The following is a 17,524-nucleotide window of genomic DNA, read 5'->3' as shown; positions in this document are numbered from 1 at the left end:
GAATTGAGCAAAGCGCAAGGCGGGTTCTCTGCAAACCAGGCAGCAGCCTAGGATGACCAAGCACATTTCAGAGCTGTTCCCACCCACTGCTCAACAGCATTACACCAGGTTCAAAAACCAGTCCAAGTGCAAAACATCTCTTTGCCGCTGCATACAACATTACCTAACAACTCTTTCAGTTTATTGAACACATTATTTTATTTATTTATTTATTTGTGTTTTTCTATACCGGCATTCACGGAAGTTCGTATCATGTCGGTTTACATAAAACAAGGGGTGAGCAATACATTATAATGTGCATAACTAAAACATAAGAGTATACATTACAAAATATAACAAGTGCATAGAAGAATAAGTTACAATAAAACAGGGGTTTTTCTAACTGGGCGTAGAGTAAGAGGAAAGATAAAAGATTAACAAGAAGTAAAACGTTGTAGTGATTGGTTGGTAGTGTATGGTTCAGTTATCAACACAGCAAATTTGTTTTTTGATTTTGTTAATCTTTTTAAGAAGTAGGTTTTTTTTTATTAGTTTTAATGTTTTTGGATGTGTTGTTTTATTTGATATATTATGCCTGTTTTAATTTTTGCGTATTTTATTATGTATGTTTATTTTTGTAAACCGCTTAGCCAGACAGATCCTGTTTAATTTGCGGTTTACAAATTCTTTTAAATAAATAAATTAAAAGCAGAATAAGCCTCCTACTTAAAAAATTGCTACTCCATGGCATTAAACATGGCCTGGGAGTAAAAATGGTTACAAAGAAATGATACTGCAGAGAAGACTTTTACTGTGAGAGCGAGCCTGGGGTCCAGAGCTCAGACTCCTGACAGGTGGGGGAGGGGGTCTGCGGTACACCAGCTCAATTACAGAGGCAACAAAATTATTTGGCACCCAACAGTACACCTGTGCCCCCTGTATCTAAGCACTGCAGCAGGCGGTTTCTCCACAGCTGGGTGGGGAGCGGCTGAACGCCAGAACCGGCGCCATCGCATAATAATCACAGCAGTGGCAGAAAGTATTGGATACACCAGTCTTCCTGGTCACTGGTAAGCACTGGTAAGAAAACAAAATGCAGAAACTGTGCCACTGCTGTGTACTGCATTATAACTGAACCCAGGTGACCTTTAGCTTGCACCTGCAGTCGGGCTCCTCTTAGATCTACATCGCTCCAGATGTGTGGCCAAATGCATCTGGAGAAGAATATTTCAGACTCCTTATGAACATACAATCACCAGAGGGCTGAGGCCTGACACAGGGCTGAACGGAACAGGTACAGCCACAACAGGGAATCTGGGCCGGGCCGGAAGGTGAGGGCTGTGACGGCTGCTGCCGGCAGGGCTCGGCCATCGATGACTGCAGGGGAAGGTGGTGTGGGTAAAGGGAGAAGGCTTGGAAGCAAGGGATGGAGGGAGATGGGGGAGGAGAGTACCTGGAGAGCAAAGGAATGCAAAAATAAAGACAAAGAAAACAAGAAAAAGAAAATGCTAAAAAACAGACAAAAAATAAAGAACAAAAATAGCCATAAAAAAAAAAACCAACCCAAAAAAGCAAAAACTAGAAATGTTGCTGGCTTCTAAAATGTTTGGCTGGCACCTCAATTTACTAAATATTTTCCCACCCCTAGCTGGCACCAGAATTATTTCAAGCTGAACCAAGAAACTTTCCATGCTGTTGAAACAGCCTCACATCACCAAGTCCACATTGCTACAAACTCTTTGACTGCTCACTTTAAAGCTGCCGGAAATAGGCTTAGCTCTTTTAAAGCACCGTCCGATACTTCTCTTATCAAGGGTGCCTGACCTTCTGTCTCCCCTCAGGGTCACACGCCGTGTCAGCTTTCTCCAGAACATTAGTTACTGGGTGCACCGCTGGCACTGGGGCTCTGCTCAAAGCTGGTAGCTCCCCAAGAGGTCACGTTTCTAAAACTGGAATCCATTAAGACGACCCCGCTTTTTTTCATTGAAAACCTTCAGATGCTACAGGTGGACGTGGCCCCAGTGATGAGGGGCGTGGCTGTCCTTGGAGGGGGGGGGGCGGGGCGATTGCCCCAGGCCACACATTTTCCAGCATCCTGCACGGCCGAGCTGAGAGAGCCCGTGGGATGCAGCCGATGCGGTAGGAGCTGCGCATCAAGCTCCCGCCCAGAGCAGTGGCCAGGCAATTAGACGTCTACGGCCAAGTGAAAAACCTACGCCCTCTCCCTTTACACAACACACGACACCACGAGTTGGGAGACTCTGTTAAATGTTTGTACAGCGATGCCCTTGGCTGGTGCAAGGGTATTAGAGGCCCTAGGAAAACTTTATAGCCTTACACCCCACCACACACAATTAAAAATTATGCATTTCCGTTGATTGTTAAAGCTTATTATTTACCTCCTAAGAAAAAAAGTGAGGTTGGCCAGGAGGAAGAGCAGCCCTCGGCACAGATGAATATATCAGACTTGTTAGAATTATCCACAGAGGACACTGTTACAAATAGAGGTGTATTATTTGTGACCTTCACTTTTGCTTCAGAAAAAAATAATGTGATGAAAATGTTCTTTCGGAAACGACAGGAAAAATACTATGGCCAGAAAATCTGGATCTTTCCCGACATTACCCGGCCGACCCAGGAGAGGAGAAAAAAGTTCATTGAATTAAGAAATGAAGCTTTAACTATCTGCTCTAAAATTGTTATACGTTACCCGTGTAAATGCGTAGTTAATTTTCAAAACTTGGTTTACGTATTTTTTGAACCTTCTCAATTAAGATTTTTCATAGACTCACACAAGGCAGCTGAATCAGCAATGCAGAAGGAACAAGTAGGCGTCCTCATATTCGCCATTAAATTCTTGTTTCATTTTTCCTAAGATTCTCTCGCTCAGAGAATGTATATGTATCTGCCCCCCTACAATTTCTTATTAGCAGGATGATATAAACAGTTTATTTTGTTTACCTTTCTGGGGGGTTTTCTAAAGTTGTTGTATAATTGTTATGTATCATTCTAAATTTTCATTTCACAATGATATGTTGTGTAAATAACTTAAAATGCAATTAAAAAAAAATAAAAAAAAAAATTATGCATTTAATAGATATTTTGCATGAAAAAGAACATTCAAAGCACAGTACTCTGAAGTAAAAATATCACTTCCAATATGTATATTATATTTACATACACTGCTGAGGTGCCAACCAGAAAACCCTGCAAAAAAGCAAGAGACGCTGGGAATCTATATGGTATTAGGCCTACTGTAAGGGGTCTTGGGCATAACCCTCAGAGAGCCACAAGAAAAAAGAATTTCTATACAAAACTAGCACTAACTGCCAGCACTCAAACAGCAACAACCCTACCAATGAAAATTACTACTACAAATATTACTCCAGGCCTAAACACTAATACACCCCCTATTAGGAAAACAAAACAAGCCAAGCTGCTATAGATCCCTACATAGAAACTACACACTAATGGAATAACTCACTTCAGTCACACATGCAAAACACAGCCAGATCCCATGCCTTCTGTTAAGGGTAGTAACTGCTGCTCCGTGCAGGTTACCGCCATGCTTATCCGGGAGGGCGGATCTATAATGAGGCTGAGTGAGGCGGCCTCTGAGAGGGGCAAAAAAATGCCCCACTCAGAGGCCCTCTGAGAGGGCCTCTGAGTGAGGCGGCGTTCTGAGAGGGGCAAAAAAATGCCCCTCTCGGAACGCTGCTGTGACACCCACCTCACCCTGCCTGCCCTTGGCGTGGCTGCCTCAGTTCAGGCCGGTGGTGGCCAAAGAATGCAGAGAGGCTCGGGGCTGCTGAGCTCGGATGGCTGAAGAACGGAGAGAGAGGCTCAGCTAGGGGCCACCCCTGGAGCTCAGGCCGGCAGCGGCCAAAGACTGGAGAGAGGCAGCTTGCTTGCGTGTGTGTGAGAGATTGCGAGTTTGGGGCGTGAGAGAGCGCATGCGTGAGGGGGCTTGTGTGAGAGAGCGCGCATGCGTGAGAGGGCTTGTGTGAGAGAGAGCGCATGCATGAGAGGGCTTGTGTGAGAGAGAGCGCATGCGTGAGGGGGCTTGTGTGAGAGAGCGCGCATGCGTGAGGGGGCTTGTGTGAGAGAGCGCGCATGCGTGAGGGGGCTTGTGTGAGAGAGAGCATGTGTGGTGCCAGAGAGAGGGAGCCTATGGGGGAGTAGAGAGAGGGCGGGGTGGCAGGGCACCATGTCATCCCTGGCCTCAGGCAGCAGATTGCCTTGAGCCAACTCTGTGCATCTCAGTTCCCCAGACCGTAAAAGTAAAATAACTAAATGGCCCTGAAGCTACAGAGCAAGAAAACTACCACTCACAATCTCCCACTGAAGAGGACTCCCGTGGAGCTAGGGGGAGAGGTGATATCCTCTGGCTTTGCCAGGAAGAAATGAAACTAACTGGTTGAAGAGTATTAAAAAAAAAAAAGTAAAACATTTCACACCTTGAAGCTTACCACCACATTTACAAGGGAGGTTAATCCTAAATAGACCTTCCAATTGCAGAACCCCAGCTCTCAATAAAACACATCAGGAAAAATAGGATTTAGTAATAGGTGGTAATAAAGGCCGAGGAATTTTCAGCACTTCCAAAAAGTATTTCCTTAGCATTGGCAAAGGAGGTACCACATTTTTTCAGGGAAAATTAATCAGCCTGAGATTCTACCATCTTTCAGCGTTTTCGAACATTTCAACTTTATTTTGTAAAATCAAACGGCCTTTTGATAAAGTCCCAACATTATTCTGGAACGCAACAATTTCTGGCTCCAAATCCTCAGTCTTGGTATTAATCCGAGTTACGTCCCTTTGGCAGCTTTGGGTTAAATTCAATTGGCTTTGTTGCTGCAGCATCAACTGGGCCAACTGAGAAGACCGTGTGCTTGTTGAACCCAGAAGCAGCCTCTTTGATCCCGGGAAACCAGGATCCAAATCCCCGTTGCCGCTCCTTGGGACCTTGGACAAGTCATTTTACCCTCCACTGCCTCAGGAACAGATTGTGCGAGCCCTCTGGGGACCAGGGAAACACCTATAGTACCTGAACGTAAGCGGAATATAAACCAATAATAAATAAAAATGAGTTAACTTCACTGAAGTGAACTGAGAAAGAGCTCCAGGCTCAAACGGTTCCTGTACACACCACAATGCATGGAGTTGGCTGAATCCGCTCTCAGCTCCACTATCAAGAAGACCTGCTCTTCCTCCGCCACCTGTGATGCCATCCTGCTGTGTCTTCTATCACTTCATCGGGGCTCTGCTCTATATTATGTGTGGTGTGCCCCCGCCCCAGCACCACCTAATAATCTGTACTCAGCAAGGCTGGAAAAATGCAACGTGCCTACAAATATTCACCCGCCCAAGGAGACAGCAACACTATGGTGAAGAGACACTGCTGCAGCCATCAGCCAGGCCTGGGGTTGCCCCCGTCTACTAGAAGAGGCCGGAGGGAGAGGGAGAACGAGTTCACCTGGTTATGAGATGAGGAGTGCCTGGAGAGAGTATGCGTACCTGCTGCATACATCTAGTAGTGTGACGGAAATGTCAAGTAGAGCAAAGAAAAAGTAAAAATAAAGAGAAAATAAAGCAAAGAGAAAATAAAAGCTACAAAAATAAACATTTACAAGCAAAAGATATATATATCTCCATTATTCCTAAAACTTTTTGGCCGGCATATGAGCTTTCCAACTGTTTTTTCCACCCCTTGCATTCAGTGCGTCTTCAGTGTGAGAATTTTCAAATGAAAGAGAAATGGGGAAACGGACGTCTGGTCAACGTATCAAGAGGAGATGAAGCAAAAACAGGCGAGAAGCAAGTTTCAAACTCACTCACGAAACCCTGCAAGATGCCACAGGCTGTGCCAGAATGCATCACAGGGCCCTATCAAACAGAGTCCTCCGATAGCGGTAAATTCAGTTCTCTCCCCTCTGGGCAAATATTTGTTCATTTATATTCCACTTTTCAGGCGCTTTCAAAGCGGATTACATTCGGGTGCTGTGGGTATTTCCCCATCCCCAGAGGGCTCACGAGCTACATAGAGGGAGAAGTGACTTGCTCAAGGTCACAAGGATTTGAACCTGGCTCGCAGCCCCCTAACTACTGAGGTCCAGTTCCATAGCAGTCGGCGTTGAAAACTGGGGATCTCAATTATAGGCACAACGCTATTAAGCCCAGAAGCAACATCAACCAATCCCCTCCACTCATACACACCCCCCCTTTTTACTCTGCAGCTTTAAAAACAACTCCCACCCTCCGCAGTTATAATGCAACCTGCATATTTAGGAAACCTCAGGCTCCTTCTGCAGGGAAGGCAACAGAACTCTAAAACATAAATAAATAAATATACTAAGTGAGTAGTAAAAAGGTATCACACACCTTGTTTGCCTAAACATACAAAACATGTAATGAATTATTTTACGCTATTATTTGGAAGGAATATTAAGGTGCCCCTAAAGGCATGAGGACAGACTGTCACTTGTGCATAAATGGCTTAAAGCAAATGCTTGGCCAGCAGGAAGCCTGCTTTGGGCTGTTTGGGTTAATTGCCATCTCTATCATTCAGGGTCGCTGGACTGCCAGGCCACTTCAGGTCACTACAAGCCCAGAGGGGGGCCCACACAGAGCCAAGTTAGCGGTCACGGTAAAGAGTATTTAGCGGTAAATAGGAACAGAGGAAGCCCACAGGACCCTTATTCTGTACGCCAGATCCCAACAACCTGCAGGACTCGACAGGTGCAGTCTCAGGACCACAAACACAAGGGCAGCCCAATATGGGGTCTTGTGACGTTACATTAACCAACCTCAAAACCAGCAGCTACATTTTGTCGCTAGCCTCCACAGACTCGAGTCATTATAAAATTGACTGCCCTGGTAGATATCATGCTCCTCAGCCTGAAGCAGCAGTCACACAAGAGACTGTCCATTCACCCCCCCCCCCCCCCCTGCTCTCAGGAGACTGCAGTCATGACATTATAAGCGTCTGTCCGCCTGTCCTGAGACTGCGGTCGTGCTGTAAACATTTAACTGAGCCTCCTCCTCCACGAGACTGACACTTTTACTGACGGATAAAATAAAGCTGACCTCGTGCGAATAAAACACCGTTTTGTGTGTGGAGAGGTCAGGCCATAAACCTGCCCGCCTGAGATGGGGAAAGGTGTGTGGTGCGTAAGCCATGTCCGCATGGCGATTTGCCCACATTCGGGAGAAGCACTCCCTGGGGAGGGGGGGGGGGTCTGGGCAAGTTTTTTTTCATGTACGCACGTGCTTTGATTTTAAAAAATATAGCGTAACTTCCCTTGTCCAAACTGCCTGCACAGATTAGCAGGCACAGGCTAATTTAAAAAAAAAAAAAGGGTAATTTTCAAAAACAATTCACAGGTGTAAGTTCTCTTTGAAAATTGGTGTAATTTCAGCAGGCTGTTGCCAAATTATTTCTTAGCAGCTGGCGCATGCCGATTGCTATTCCATACACAGGTTCCAGAAATATTTAAAAGTATAACACAGTAAAATCCTGTTCTTACAAATTACTCACAAGTACGCGTCCCATGGTGGCACAGCCATATATTCATATGGCTAAGAAACCTGCAGTCCTTCCGGCCAGGGACGCAGGCACAAAATTATCCTGACCCCGGTTTCATTAGGTTCCACAGCAAAAAGCAAAACACTTTTTCTGGTGCCCAGGTTCTGGTCATTGGATTGGTGCTGGATTCTCTAGGTTTTAGACTGAGAGAGGAATAATTTAAAGATGATGTACACAAACATTTGAGACCACAAACTGAAGAGTCTCCCTCCCTCCCAAGCAAGTTCACTGAGAAAATATAGAGATTGGATAGCCTAGGTTAATAAACTCAGATGCAGGAGAAAAGGATTATACAGCAGCAGAAAAACACATCCCTTCTAAGAGGAAAAGATATTAAAAACTATGCAGGAGAAAAGGAACAAAAGCTAGAGAGGAAGATATATACATATATTGAAACAAATCACTTAGCAGATGGCAGAGCTGTGTGCTCTTGAATCAGGCTGCACACTGGAAGTGTGCAAAATACAGCATGGCATACCTGCTACTGAGCTTCTGCAACGCCCATTTAACATTTGTAAATGCAGATCGGAAGAGAAATCCCGGAACATCATGATACAATTATCCTGAAATTCTGATTCCTGTAGCTCTCTGGCCATTCCAAATCAGACACTTGTCTCAAAAATTATGAAGTTTGAGGATCACAGCACATGGGTACCCTCCCAGTGCGGGAGGATCGATTTTGATTACGGTAGTCTAAGTTTAAGGGGACGGGCAGCCAATCTGACAAAGATTTTATCACATGGCTACCTTCAGCTTTCTCCGGGACTCCAAGTATCCGGATGCTGTACAGACAAGATCTGTTCTCAGGATTGTTGACTTTCTCCAACTGATCTGGCTGCAGCAGACGTAGCAGTCCTCTCTAGATCCGCTGTCTTCACGTCCTGCTCATTCAAGAACGTCATGTTGCTTTGGACTGATTCTACCACCCGAGCCATTTTTTCTATCATCGCACTTAGATGAGAGTTTGTTTCCTTGAAATAGTGTTTGCAAACTTTTCGATCAGAGCACGAATGGAAGTAGCGTATTCCCCCATGGGCGCTTGTTGTTCCGGGCAGAGGTTTTTTTTACTAACTTCTTTTTAGCCTTATATGCTTTGCTGGCCCACAGTGAGGCACAGGCACTTATGCTCCTACACCCATCCTCCCACATATCCCACCTGTGCTCCCCCCACCCCCCACACACACACACTACTACTACCACCACAATCACCAATCCCAACCCCCCCAACATGCACAGGAGAGGAGAAGAGGGGTAGGAAAAGGAGACTGACAGGGAAGTGTGCGCCCACACAACCCAGCCCCAGCATAGTTAATATTGCCTGCCCCCCCACATCAAATGCAAAGTGATGCACTTAGGGAAGAGTAAACCAAATTATAGTACAAAATGCAAGGTTCCACATTAGGAGTCACCACTCAGGAAAGGGATATAGGTTGAAAATATGTTGAAATCTTTTGCTCAGTGTGCAGCAGCAGCAGCCAAGAAAGCAAACAGAATATTAGGTGCGACTTCACCTTGAGTAGTGAATGTAGTTCTGGGCACCACATCACAAAAAAGATACAGCAGAATTATAAAAATTCAGAGAAGGGCGACCAAGATGATAAAGGGGATGAAACAATTCCCCTATGAAGAAAGGGGAAAGAGGTTAGGACTCTTCAGCTTGGAGAAGAGACGGCTGAGGGGGAGCTACCATAGAGGTCTATAAAATAATGAGTGGAATGGAACAAGTAAACGTTAATCAGTTGTTTACTCTTTCAAAGTGTACAAAGACCAGGGCACACACAATGAAGTTACTGGGTAATACATTTAAAATTAATAAGAGAAAATATTTTTTTACTCAAAACATAATTAAACTCTGGAATTCATTGCCAGAGGATGTGGTGAAAGCTGTTAGTGTAGCTGCATTTAAATAAGGTTTGGACAAGTTCCTGGAGAAAAAGTCCATTAACCATTATTAAGGTAGAATTGCAGAAATCCACTGCTTATCCCTGGGATAAGCAGCTTGGAATCTATCTACCCCTTGGGATCCTGCCAGGTACTTGTGACCTGGATTGGCCACTGGGCTTGATGGACCTTTGGTCTGACCCAGTATGGCTTTATGTTCTTATCACCCTCTACACACACAGGGAGGGTAAGGGAAAAGTGGACCGTGCAAGGGAGAATGAGTGCATACTCATTCCCCTAACCATGTCCACTACCACCCGCACACCCAAAATCACCCCTCTATGTCCAACATACATGCCCCCACCACCCTGCCACTCCCTTACGCCACTACCACCTCACATACATCTCATCTACACTACCACCACTCCCACACACATGGGGGGAGGAGAGGGGAGCAGGACAAGTGTACAGTACAGTACACCCCACTCCCCCCTGGTAATCCTACTGAGCCACACTCTACCCTACCTTCGCCAATGAGCCCCAAACACACACACATCTACCCCCACTCCCACAGAGCAAATACAAGGCACCCACACACTTGGAGCTTCAGACAGACACATGCAGATCCTGGAGTTGTAAAACACGCTCTTTGAAGTTGACATGCAAGCAATTCTAAACTCTTTTTTGGAGGTTTCTCTTAACATACAGGCATGCTCGATCTAAGGAAAAAATTGGAGGGGCAGAGTCAGGAATTCTCTAGCTCTCTCCCCAATCGGTCGTGCCACCCAGCCATTCCTTGCATTTTACGCACAGGCAGGAATAGAGAGTCCAGAGCGAAGAAGCAAGCAACATCAATATACTGGCAGAATATATGTAACTTTGTATTGTACCATTTGATTTTTGCATTGACATTTTGTAATCTGCTTTTCGGAAAGTTTTATATTTGCTGTGTCTGAAAATAAGGAGATAAAGAAAAAAAAGAAAGCAAACCACTTCAGAAAGAGAGGCCCCAGGCAGGTAGAGATGATCCCTTTATTAGGGAATAGGGTTTTAAGACTTAGGTTTCCAGGTCTGTTAAGGTTCTTTTTCCCTGAGGCAATCCTTAGCAGACTAACAGGACACGGGTTTACGAGGGATTGTTTACAAGATGAAAGGGTAGATAAGAGTCAGAAGGCTCTGCTTTGCACTCTTTAAAGATAAATGTATTTCCAATCATGGGGGGAGGAAGTATTTTTTGGTTGTTTGTTTTACAGTACAGATGGAAAGATTTTGGACCACTCCACTTAACCGAGGCAATTCTGATAAAGGTATTTCAAAGTAAAATAGGTGAATTCGTGACTGCTAATATCAATCAGTCCAGGGCTGCAGGAAGAGCAGAATAAAGACAAGGCATCCAGGATGCTAAGGAGGCAACTCAGCAACAGCAAAATTGTTCTACGTCAACAACTGATGGTGGTAAAAAAAAAAACCAAAAAACAGCTCTGGCCCTTGAGGGCCCCAAATGGGTCTGATTTGAAGGGAAGCCAAGCTATGCGTCTCAAACCAAGGATCTCTCCCGAAGAATCACTCTGGTTATCCTGATAGCCAGACCTGTTTGCCACTCTCTCTGACTGCTTTTGCACCCTTACCTCACAGCCTTCTGCCTTTCCCTAGATAGGACTATATGCGTGGGAGATATTGCTTGATCTGTTGATATTTTCTTTTCCAGCTAGTCATGTCTCTACAAGAATCAGGCAGGAGACGTAGTCATTAGCTTCCTTGTGGTCCCACATTAAAGAAGAATTTCCACAGCAAGTATTTTGTAAGCCACTGTGCAGTATTCATAGGAAACAAGGCAGGAAGGTTAAGGATTTTATTCTATATCTTTTGGAAGCACAAATCTCAGCAAAAGAGGAGCCTCCAACTGGCAGACAATCTACAAAACCCTATATTCCCAAGAAACAAGGAACAACAGACCTATCATGGTGCCACTGGACTCAGCTGACAGGCAATCACAGTTAAGGCTGGCCAGGTCTGAAACACTGAATGACAACATCTCACTCTGGGCCTGACAACACAGGGACAGGAGAGCAGAAAATTGCAATGGACCATAACTCTTTGAGTGGCAGCTGGCTGAGATGCCGTATGAAGTCATTTAAAAAACTAATTTTCAGCAGCATCGAACTGCACATTAATAACTTATAAAATGGAAATCTAAGGTTAAACTGGCTGAGAGGGGCCCTTCAATACAAAGTGACTTAGCCACAAAATAAAAGGGCATCATAGAATAAAGGTAATGTTCCAGCCACAGCAAATATGAAACACTGCAACAGATGTTCCTTCAAGAAGACAAAAGCAGAAAAACAAAATGCCACAACTAGGCAGCAGAATGCAAACTTTTTTTTTTCTTCTTTGTGGCCTCCGGAACCTTGGGTTTCCAGCTCTATGGGCACTGGCCTCTGTTGCACTACGTACAATAAGCCTTCGCTTGTAATTACCTAGGGATTCTGCCCCTATTTTATATCCTTTCCCAACTCGTTTAGCAAAGTCAGTGAAACAGCAGCCCCCAGCCAGGGGGTCACCACTGCATTATGACTGGGGCTCGCTCCCATCCAGGGGCTGTGACCACTGCCTTTGCAGTAGCCACAGGCCTGGCTCGTCCAGAGAACAGAAGGCCTACACCTGGAATCAAATCCAAATGCCCCTGCATGACTGTGTACAGCACAAACCCTATGGAGCCAACAGGTTGGCCAGAATGCAAGTCATTTTTAATACAGAGCAGCAAAGTTGTGAACAGTGCCATCATGTGATTTGGGTTTGAAGTCCTTTAATGTCATGGTGGATTTTGTGATGACGTTCCATACATGAGCCCAGCAAGCTTGGGGGGGAACTCCAAAAGTTTTATCAGAATGGACTTTATACTCTGTGACTCATCTTGTCATGGGGAGAACCTGCCTACAGTTCACACGTACACATACACACACACACTGCCCTAACCCAGGCCATCTGAGTCAAACATTTCCATACAATGGAAATACTAACAAGTTACTGAAAGCGAAATTTAGTGAGATCAGGAAAGAGTTTGCATCAGTGCAGATGACTCGGTGACACACAATAAAACATCATTGGAAAGCGCACCAATCATTTCCCCAGTCTGATTATCCACTCTGGAAAGCTCAGCTGGCCGCTGATGTGTAAAGTATGGTATATCACCCATAGCAGAACCCAACTTTAATGAGCTCTAATTATATACATGAACGATATGAGGCTAAGAATACTGGCTTCCCCCAACCCCAACTCAGCAATTAAAATACAGCTGCTAAAGAAAGAATCCCACACCTAGGAGAGAAAACAAGACTCCAAGGGGAAGAGTGGATAAGACCAGCACAGGACTGGGAGTCTCCTGGGACAAGAACTCCACTGATTCTCTCTCACCTTGGACATAGTGACAGAGAGACTGACGGCAGACAAAGACCAACTAACCCAATCCACTGTGCCCATTTATCGTCCTATTGCTATAGATAGATGAGCATAGAAATTCCTATACTTAAAAAAAACAAACAAAAAAAAACCACACACACCCCACCAGCTCTCTCAATGTCTTTTACCAACCTCTCCACTCTGCTCCTACCACTACCCTCTATATCTGTCCAAATCATGTTTATTATTGTCAAGGTTAGAACCGTGGTTGCTCCATGTAGGCTGCAACAGCTTCCTTGAAAGCCTAATTCCCAGCTTCCTATCACCACTGGCTTGTTTTCCTCCCTCAAGTTTCAGCAAATCCTTAAGCCCCCTCCTCTATTTCTACCCGATTATCCCCTCCTGCCCTTACCCCTGTACTCTGTCTCAAATATATGTAAATTATATTTATTCAGGCTTATATACTGCTTATCTCATCAAAAGATATGCTCCAAGCGGAGTACAATACTGAGAGCTGAGTACAGTAGCAATACAAAAAAATCAGATCTAACAAGAATAAATATTCACATCAATTTTAGTACAGTTTTGGTAGTCGGCACTTTCGCTGGTGGGCTATTCCAGGAATCCAACATCCTCTTTCTAAAGAAGTATTTTCTCAGGTTTCCTGGGACCATTCCCTCCCTGCAACTCTGTATTATGACCGTTTGACCTTGAATTTCTTTTCCCATACTTTATGGAAGACTGTCAGATATTCCTTCTTTGAGTGTCTTAAGTCTTTCTTTATAAGAATATCATTTTAGTAGCCTTTTCCTGAACCACTTCACAATGTCCTTACAAAGGAGCGGAACACAGTGCTTAAGGTGAGGTCTCACTAGTGACCTCCTTTTGCCTACAGATCTCTCTGCTTATGTAACCGAGCATACTGCTAGCTTTCCCAGTTACTTTATTTATTGACTAGATATCTTCAGGTCATCTGAGACTATCACTCCCAGATTTCTTCCTTGTTTGACAGTTTCCAGGCTTTGTCCTTCAAACTAATAAACGACAAAGCCACTTTATCCTCCTGCACCAGAGTTTACTCAGCTACAATCCATAATAGACACGATAGCCCGGGAGCTAGGAATGCACTCTGAAGTTACTCTAAAGCCAACAACAATTCTACGGTTACTACAAAAAATGGACATAAACAGGACTGGAAGTGAGATAAACCTCAAGCAATTTTCAGAAAACTTACGAGGAGCTAGCTAAAATAAAAGCAGATAAAGTGCAAGAGCTAGATGGGTTAGTAGGGAACTCGGAGAAGTTCTGGAAGCTTTGCTGGCTATCATTTTCATTGCTTCTTTAGAGCTGGGAGTAATTCCAGAGGACTGCAGACAGGTGGATGTGATTCCTCTTCACATAGTAGAAGCAAGGAGGAGACTGGGAACTACAGGCCAGTTAGTCTGGCCTCTGTTGTGAGTAAATTAATAGAATCGCTGCTAAAACAGAGGATGGTGCATTTTTTTTTAATTCAATGGATTATAAGATCTGATGCAGCATGGCGTTACTAGAGATAGGTCTTTCAGATGAATCTGATCAATGTCTTAGAGCTGGATCAGAGGAGAGCACAAGTTATAATATTTATGGAATTTAAGCAAGGCCTTTGACATGGTTCCACATAGGCAAGTTATAAATAAACTCTCCTGAGTCAACATCATACATTTCTGTCATTTTCTCCAATGACTCCCACCCAAGAAACTCGTGGATACCTCTCTTCCAAACCTATGTGTCTGATTCCCAGCACTGCCGGCCACCCATCCACCTATCCAATATGATCTGATCCGTAACACAAGGGCTTCTCAAACCTGTCGAGGTATCCTACAGCCAACCAGTTTCTCATAATATCCACAATTAATATGCAGGAGATCAATGTCCATGTACCAAGTTCTGAAGCATGCAAATTTATGTCTTTTTTTTTTTTTTAATTGTAGATATCCTGAAAACCCAACTGGATCTAAGGTTTGGGAAGTCCTGCCTAACACACAACCCCCTGCAACCTTCCCCTTACCATCAACCTGTAACTCACAGACCGTCCCTTGAGTGTGTTCACCAACACACATGCCCCTCCCACTCTCCATCAAACACAGCACCCTGCCCCAATCACTCCGACCTTACCCCCAGCTCCAACACAATTCCCTTGCTCCCAGGAACCTTCCCCTCTCTGAGGCACTCATGTGTATCCTCTCTTCCCTAGCATATCTGACCCCTGGCACAATCCTAGCCACCCTCTTTTCCCTGGCGGGTCGGACCCTTGATACTCTTGGTTGCTCTCCTTTCCCTGGCATTTCTAACCCCTGGCACATTTATACTGTCCCTGCCAGCTGAGTCAAACTTTAAGAATTCACATTTTGCTCAAGCATTGCCATATCCTAAAAGGATTGCTCACACTGCTGCCTTCCACTCTCTGGATGGGAAGGAGTGTGATCTGGACACACCATGGTGGCATGTTGTTGAATGGAGATATGATGCAACGTGAAAGATCCAGGCATACAATGGCAATTTCCAAAGGCATCTAAACCAGTCAACAGTCATTTCTGTTCAACTCACTGCGGGCAAAAGTACAGATGGGTTTTCACAACTGGTACACTTTCAGGCATGCCCTGGAGCGTTTTGGATGGGACTGGAACAAGGCAAATAGACTGTATTTTCAAATCTACAGACATCGGTTTCCAGCAAAAATCTGCGTGCAGATTCTGTAGGTGCAAAGGCCATGGCTAAATTTCTACCCATGAACTCCATAGGCAATTTTTACACAAGCTGTTTCCTTCTGCAAATTAACTACAAGGCCTAAAGGTAAAAAGTACCTGCGGACTTTGCAACTAGGCAGATTATTCAAAAATTCTCATAAAATCCTGCCATATCCTGGCAGTGCTCAGAGGATATTGCTCCCCGACTATGTGGCCTATAAACCTTCCTAACCCCTCTATGGCTCAAGAGCATTGCAATTCTAAAAACCACACCAGTGAATGGATCGTGTCACTTTGCCTTTTTGATAATGAAGGCTCTATTTCCAATATACTTAAAACACCCTCAGCAGATCTATTAACTCTTAGAGAGCCCCATCACCTTCACAAATATCTTACTCTATTCAGCATTCTCTTTCATCTCTCAGTCACAGGAGCTCAACATCCCCTCATTTACTCCCTGAAATCACTGGCAAAGGTTCATTGAGAAGAGAAACACCTATAAAGTTTACAGATTCCCTGAGAAAATATTTTTCTGATCATGACATGTACAATGTTTAATTTTTTACACAGAAGAAAAATTAAAGGATCGGCTTTCCCGTGAAAAATTACAATTCTACAGAATTTATCTGCAAAATTAAAATATCTATTACTTTCCCAAACTCCCCTGTTAAAAGATATTTTCAAACATCACATCTTCAGTTTGCTCCATACATGTTCAGATTTTACAAGTTGAAACATCTTCAGTTTTCACAAGATCTGTGATCGTCTCTTACCCTCTCTGGGCACCAGACCCACCCATATAGTCAATGTCCATGGCACCCCGTAGCTCCACACTACAGGATTTATACCTATTTAGCATTTCAAGGTCCTGCTCAGCATCATATTCCATGTAATTGCTACCCAGGTGCCAGGATCTCCATTATACCACTCTCAAACAACTTTCCACACCAGCTCTAATCCTTCTACACTCCACCACCAGCTCTGGTTTCTCCCATGCCAACTCTAGTTCTTCACTATCACCCCACCTCCCCTCCATAGCTCTCTGTGCCCTCTAGCACAGAGCCTTAGTTCTGTTTTTCCTCCTCCCACACTTGCCTATTTCCCCCTGGGCTCTCTTCCACCTCTACTTCCTCTAGTCTCTCCCTCTCGCAACTAGCCCATTCTAGCCCTAATCTCAATTTCTATTTCCCCCTCTTCCAAAAATATCTTGTCCATCCTTCTCCTTGAAATTACCCCGATCCTTAGGGACTAGATATTGGCTTTCTTTCTAAAACTTACATAATCTCCAGTTCTAGCTTCTCCTTCCCTGGACTCATTTTCCCTACCTGTCACCTATATTCCCCCTAGCTCTAATACCCCCTCTTCCTCCCCGTTTCAAATCCCACCTCTCTCATTAATTCCCTTTCCCCCCCATTCTAGTCCCTCCCTCTCCAGCACTAATCCTGCCCACATCTCTCAATACCTCCCCCTCGCTCTTATTCCTCACACTCCCCTCTATCCCCTTTCCCAGCTCTGGTTCCTCTATGCTTTCTCTACCCAACCATCCCTTTACTCTCTCTCGACATCCCCCACTTTAAGCCCTGTATCCCGTCGTCCTCCTCTTCTCTCTCTCGTGTTTCCCCTTTATTTGCCGCCCATCATTTCCCAGCATTCTTTCTTCCCCTCTTTCTCTCACCTGGATCCACATGGCTCTCCCTTCCTCTACCTCCTTCCCCCCCCCCACGTCCGCTGCAGCCGGACCCGCGCCGCCCGGCACTTACCAGTTGGTCATGTCCAGGAAAAAGGCGCAGCCGGCCGGGTTGAGCTGGAAGCCGAGCAGGCGCTGGAACTCGGAGATGAGCACGTCCTTGTCCGTGGTGCCCATGCAGCTGAACTTCTGCATCAGCTCCGGGTCCAGATCCACGTCCATGCCCTCCATGCCGCCGCTTCCCCCCCACCCCGCCTCCCGCCGTCG

General features: G+C 44.9%; 1 protein-coding gene across 2 annotated transcripts in view; it reads right to left on the bottom strand.

The window, feature by feature from the left end:
• Positions 1–17,524, bottom strand: part of ILRUN (inflammation and lipid regulator with UBA-like and NBR1-like domains) — a 56,106-nt gene extending 38,582 nt beyond the window's left edge. The window contains exon 1 of one of the 2 annotated variants that reach the window (XM_029572822.1): positions 17,331–17,524. In XM_029572822.1, coding sequence (XP_029428682.1) covers positions 17,331–17,488 — 158 coding nt within the window. In that variant the 5' untranslated portion in view covers positions 17,489–17,524. The remainder of the gene's footprint in view (positions 1–17,330) is intronic. The other variant, XM_029572821.1, reaches the window with a different exon arrangement.

Source organism: Rhinatrema bivittatum, chromosome 12 (genome assembly GCF_901001135.1).
Source record: "Rhinatrema bivittatum chromosome 12, aRhiBiv1.1, whole genome shotgun sequence".
Lineage (NCBI taxonomy): Eukaryota > Metazoa > Chordata > Amphibia > Gymnophiona > Rhinatrematidae > Rhinatrema > Rhinatrema bivittatum.
Note: the sequence above shows the minus strand (reverse complement) of the source record. Positions and strands in the feature narration are given on the sequence as shown.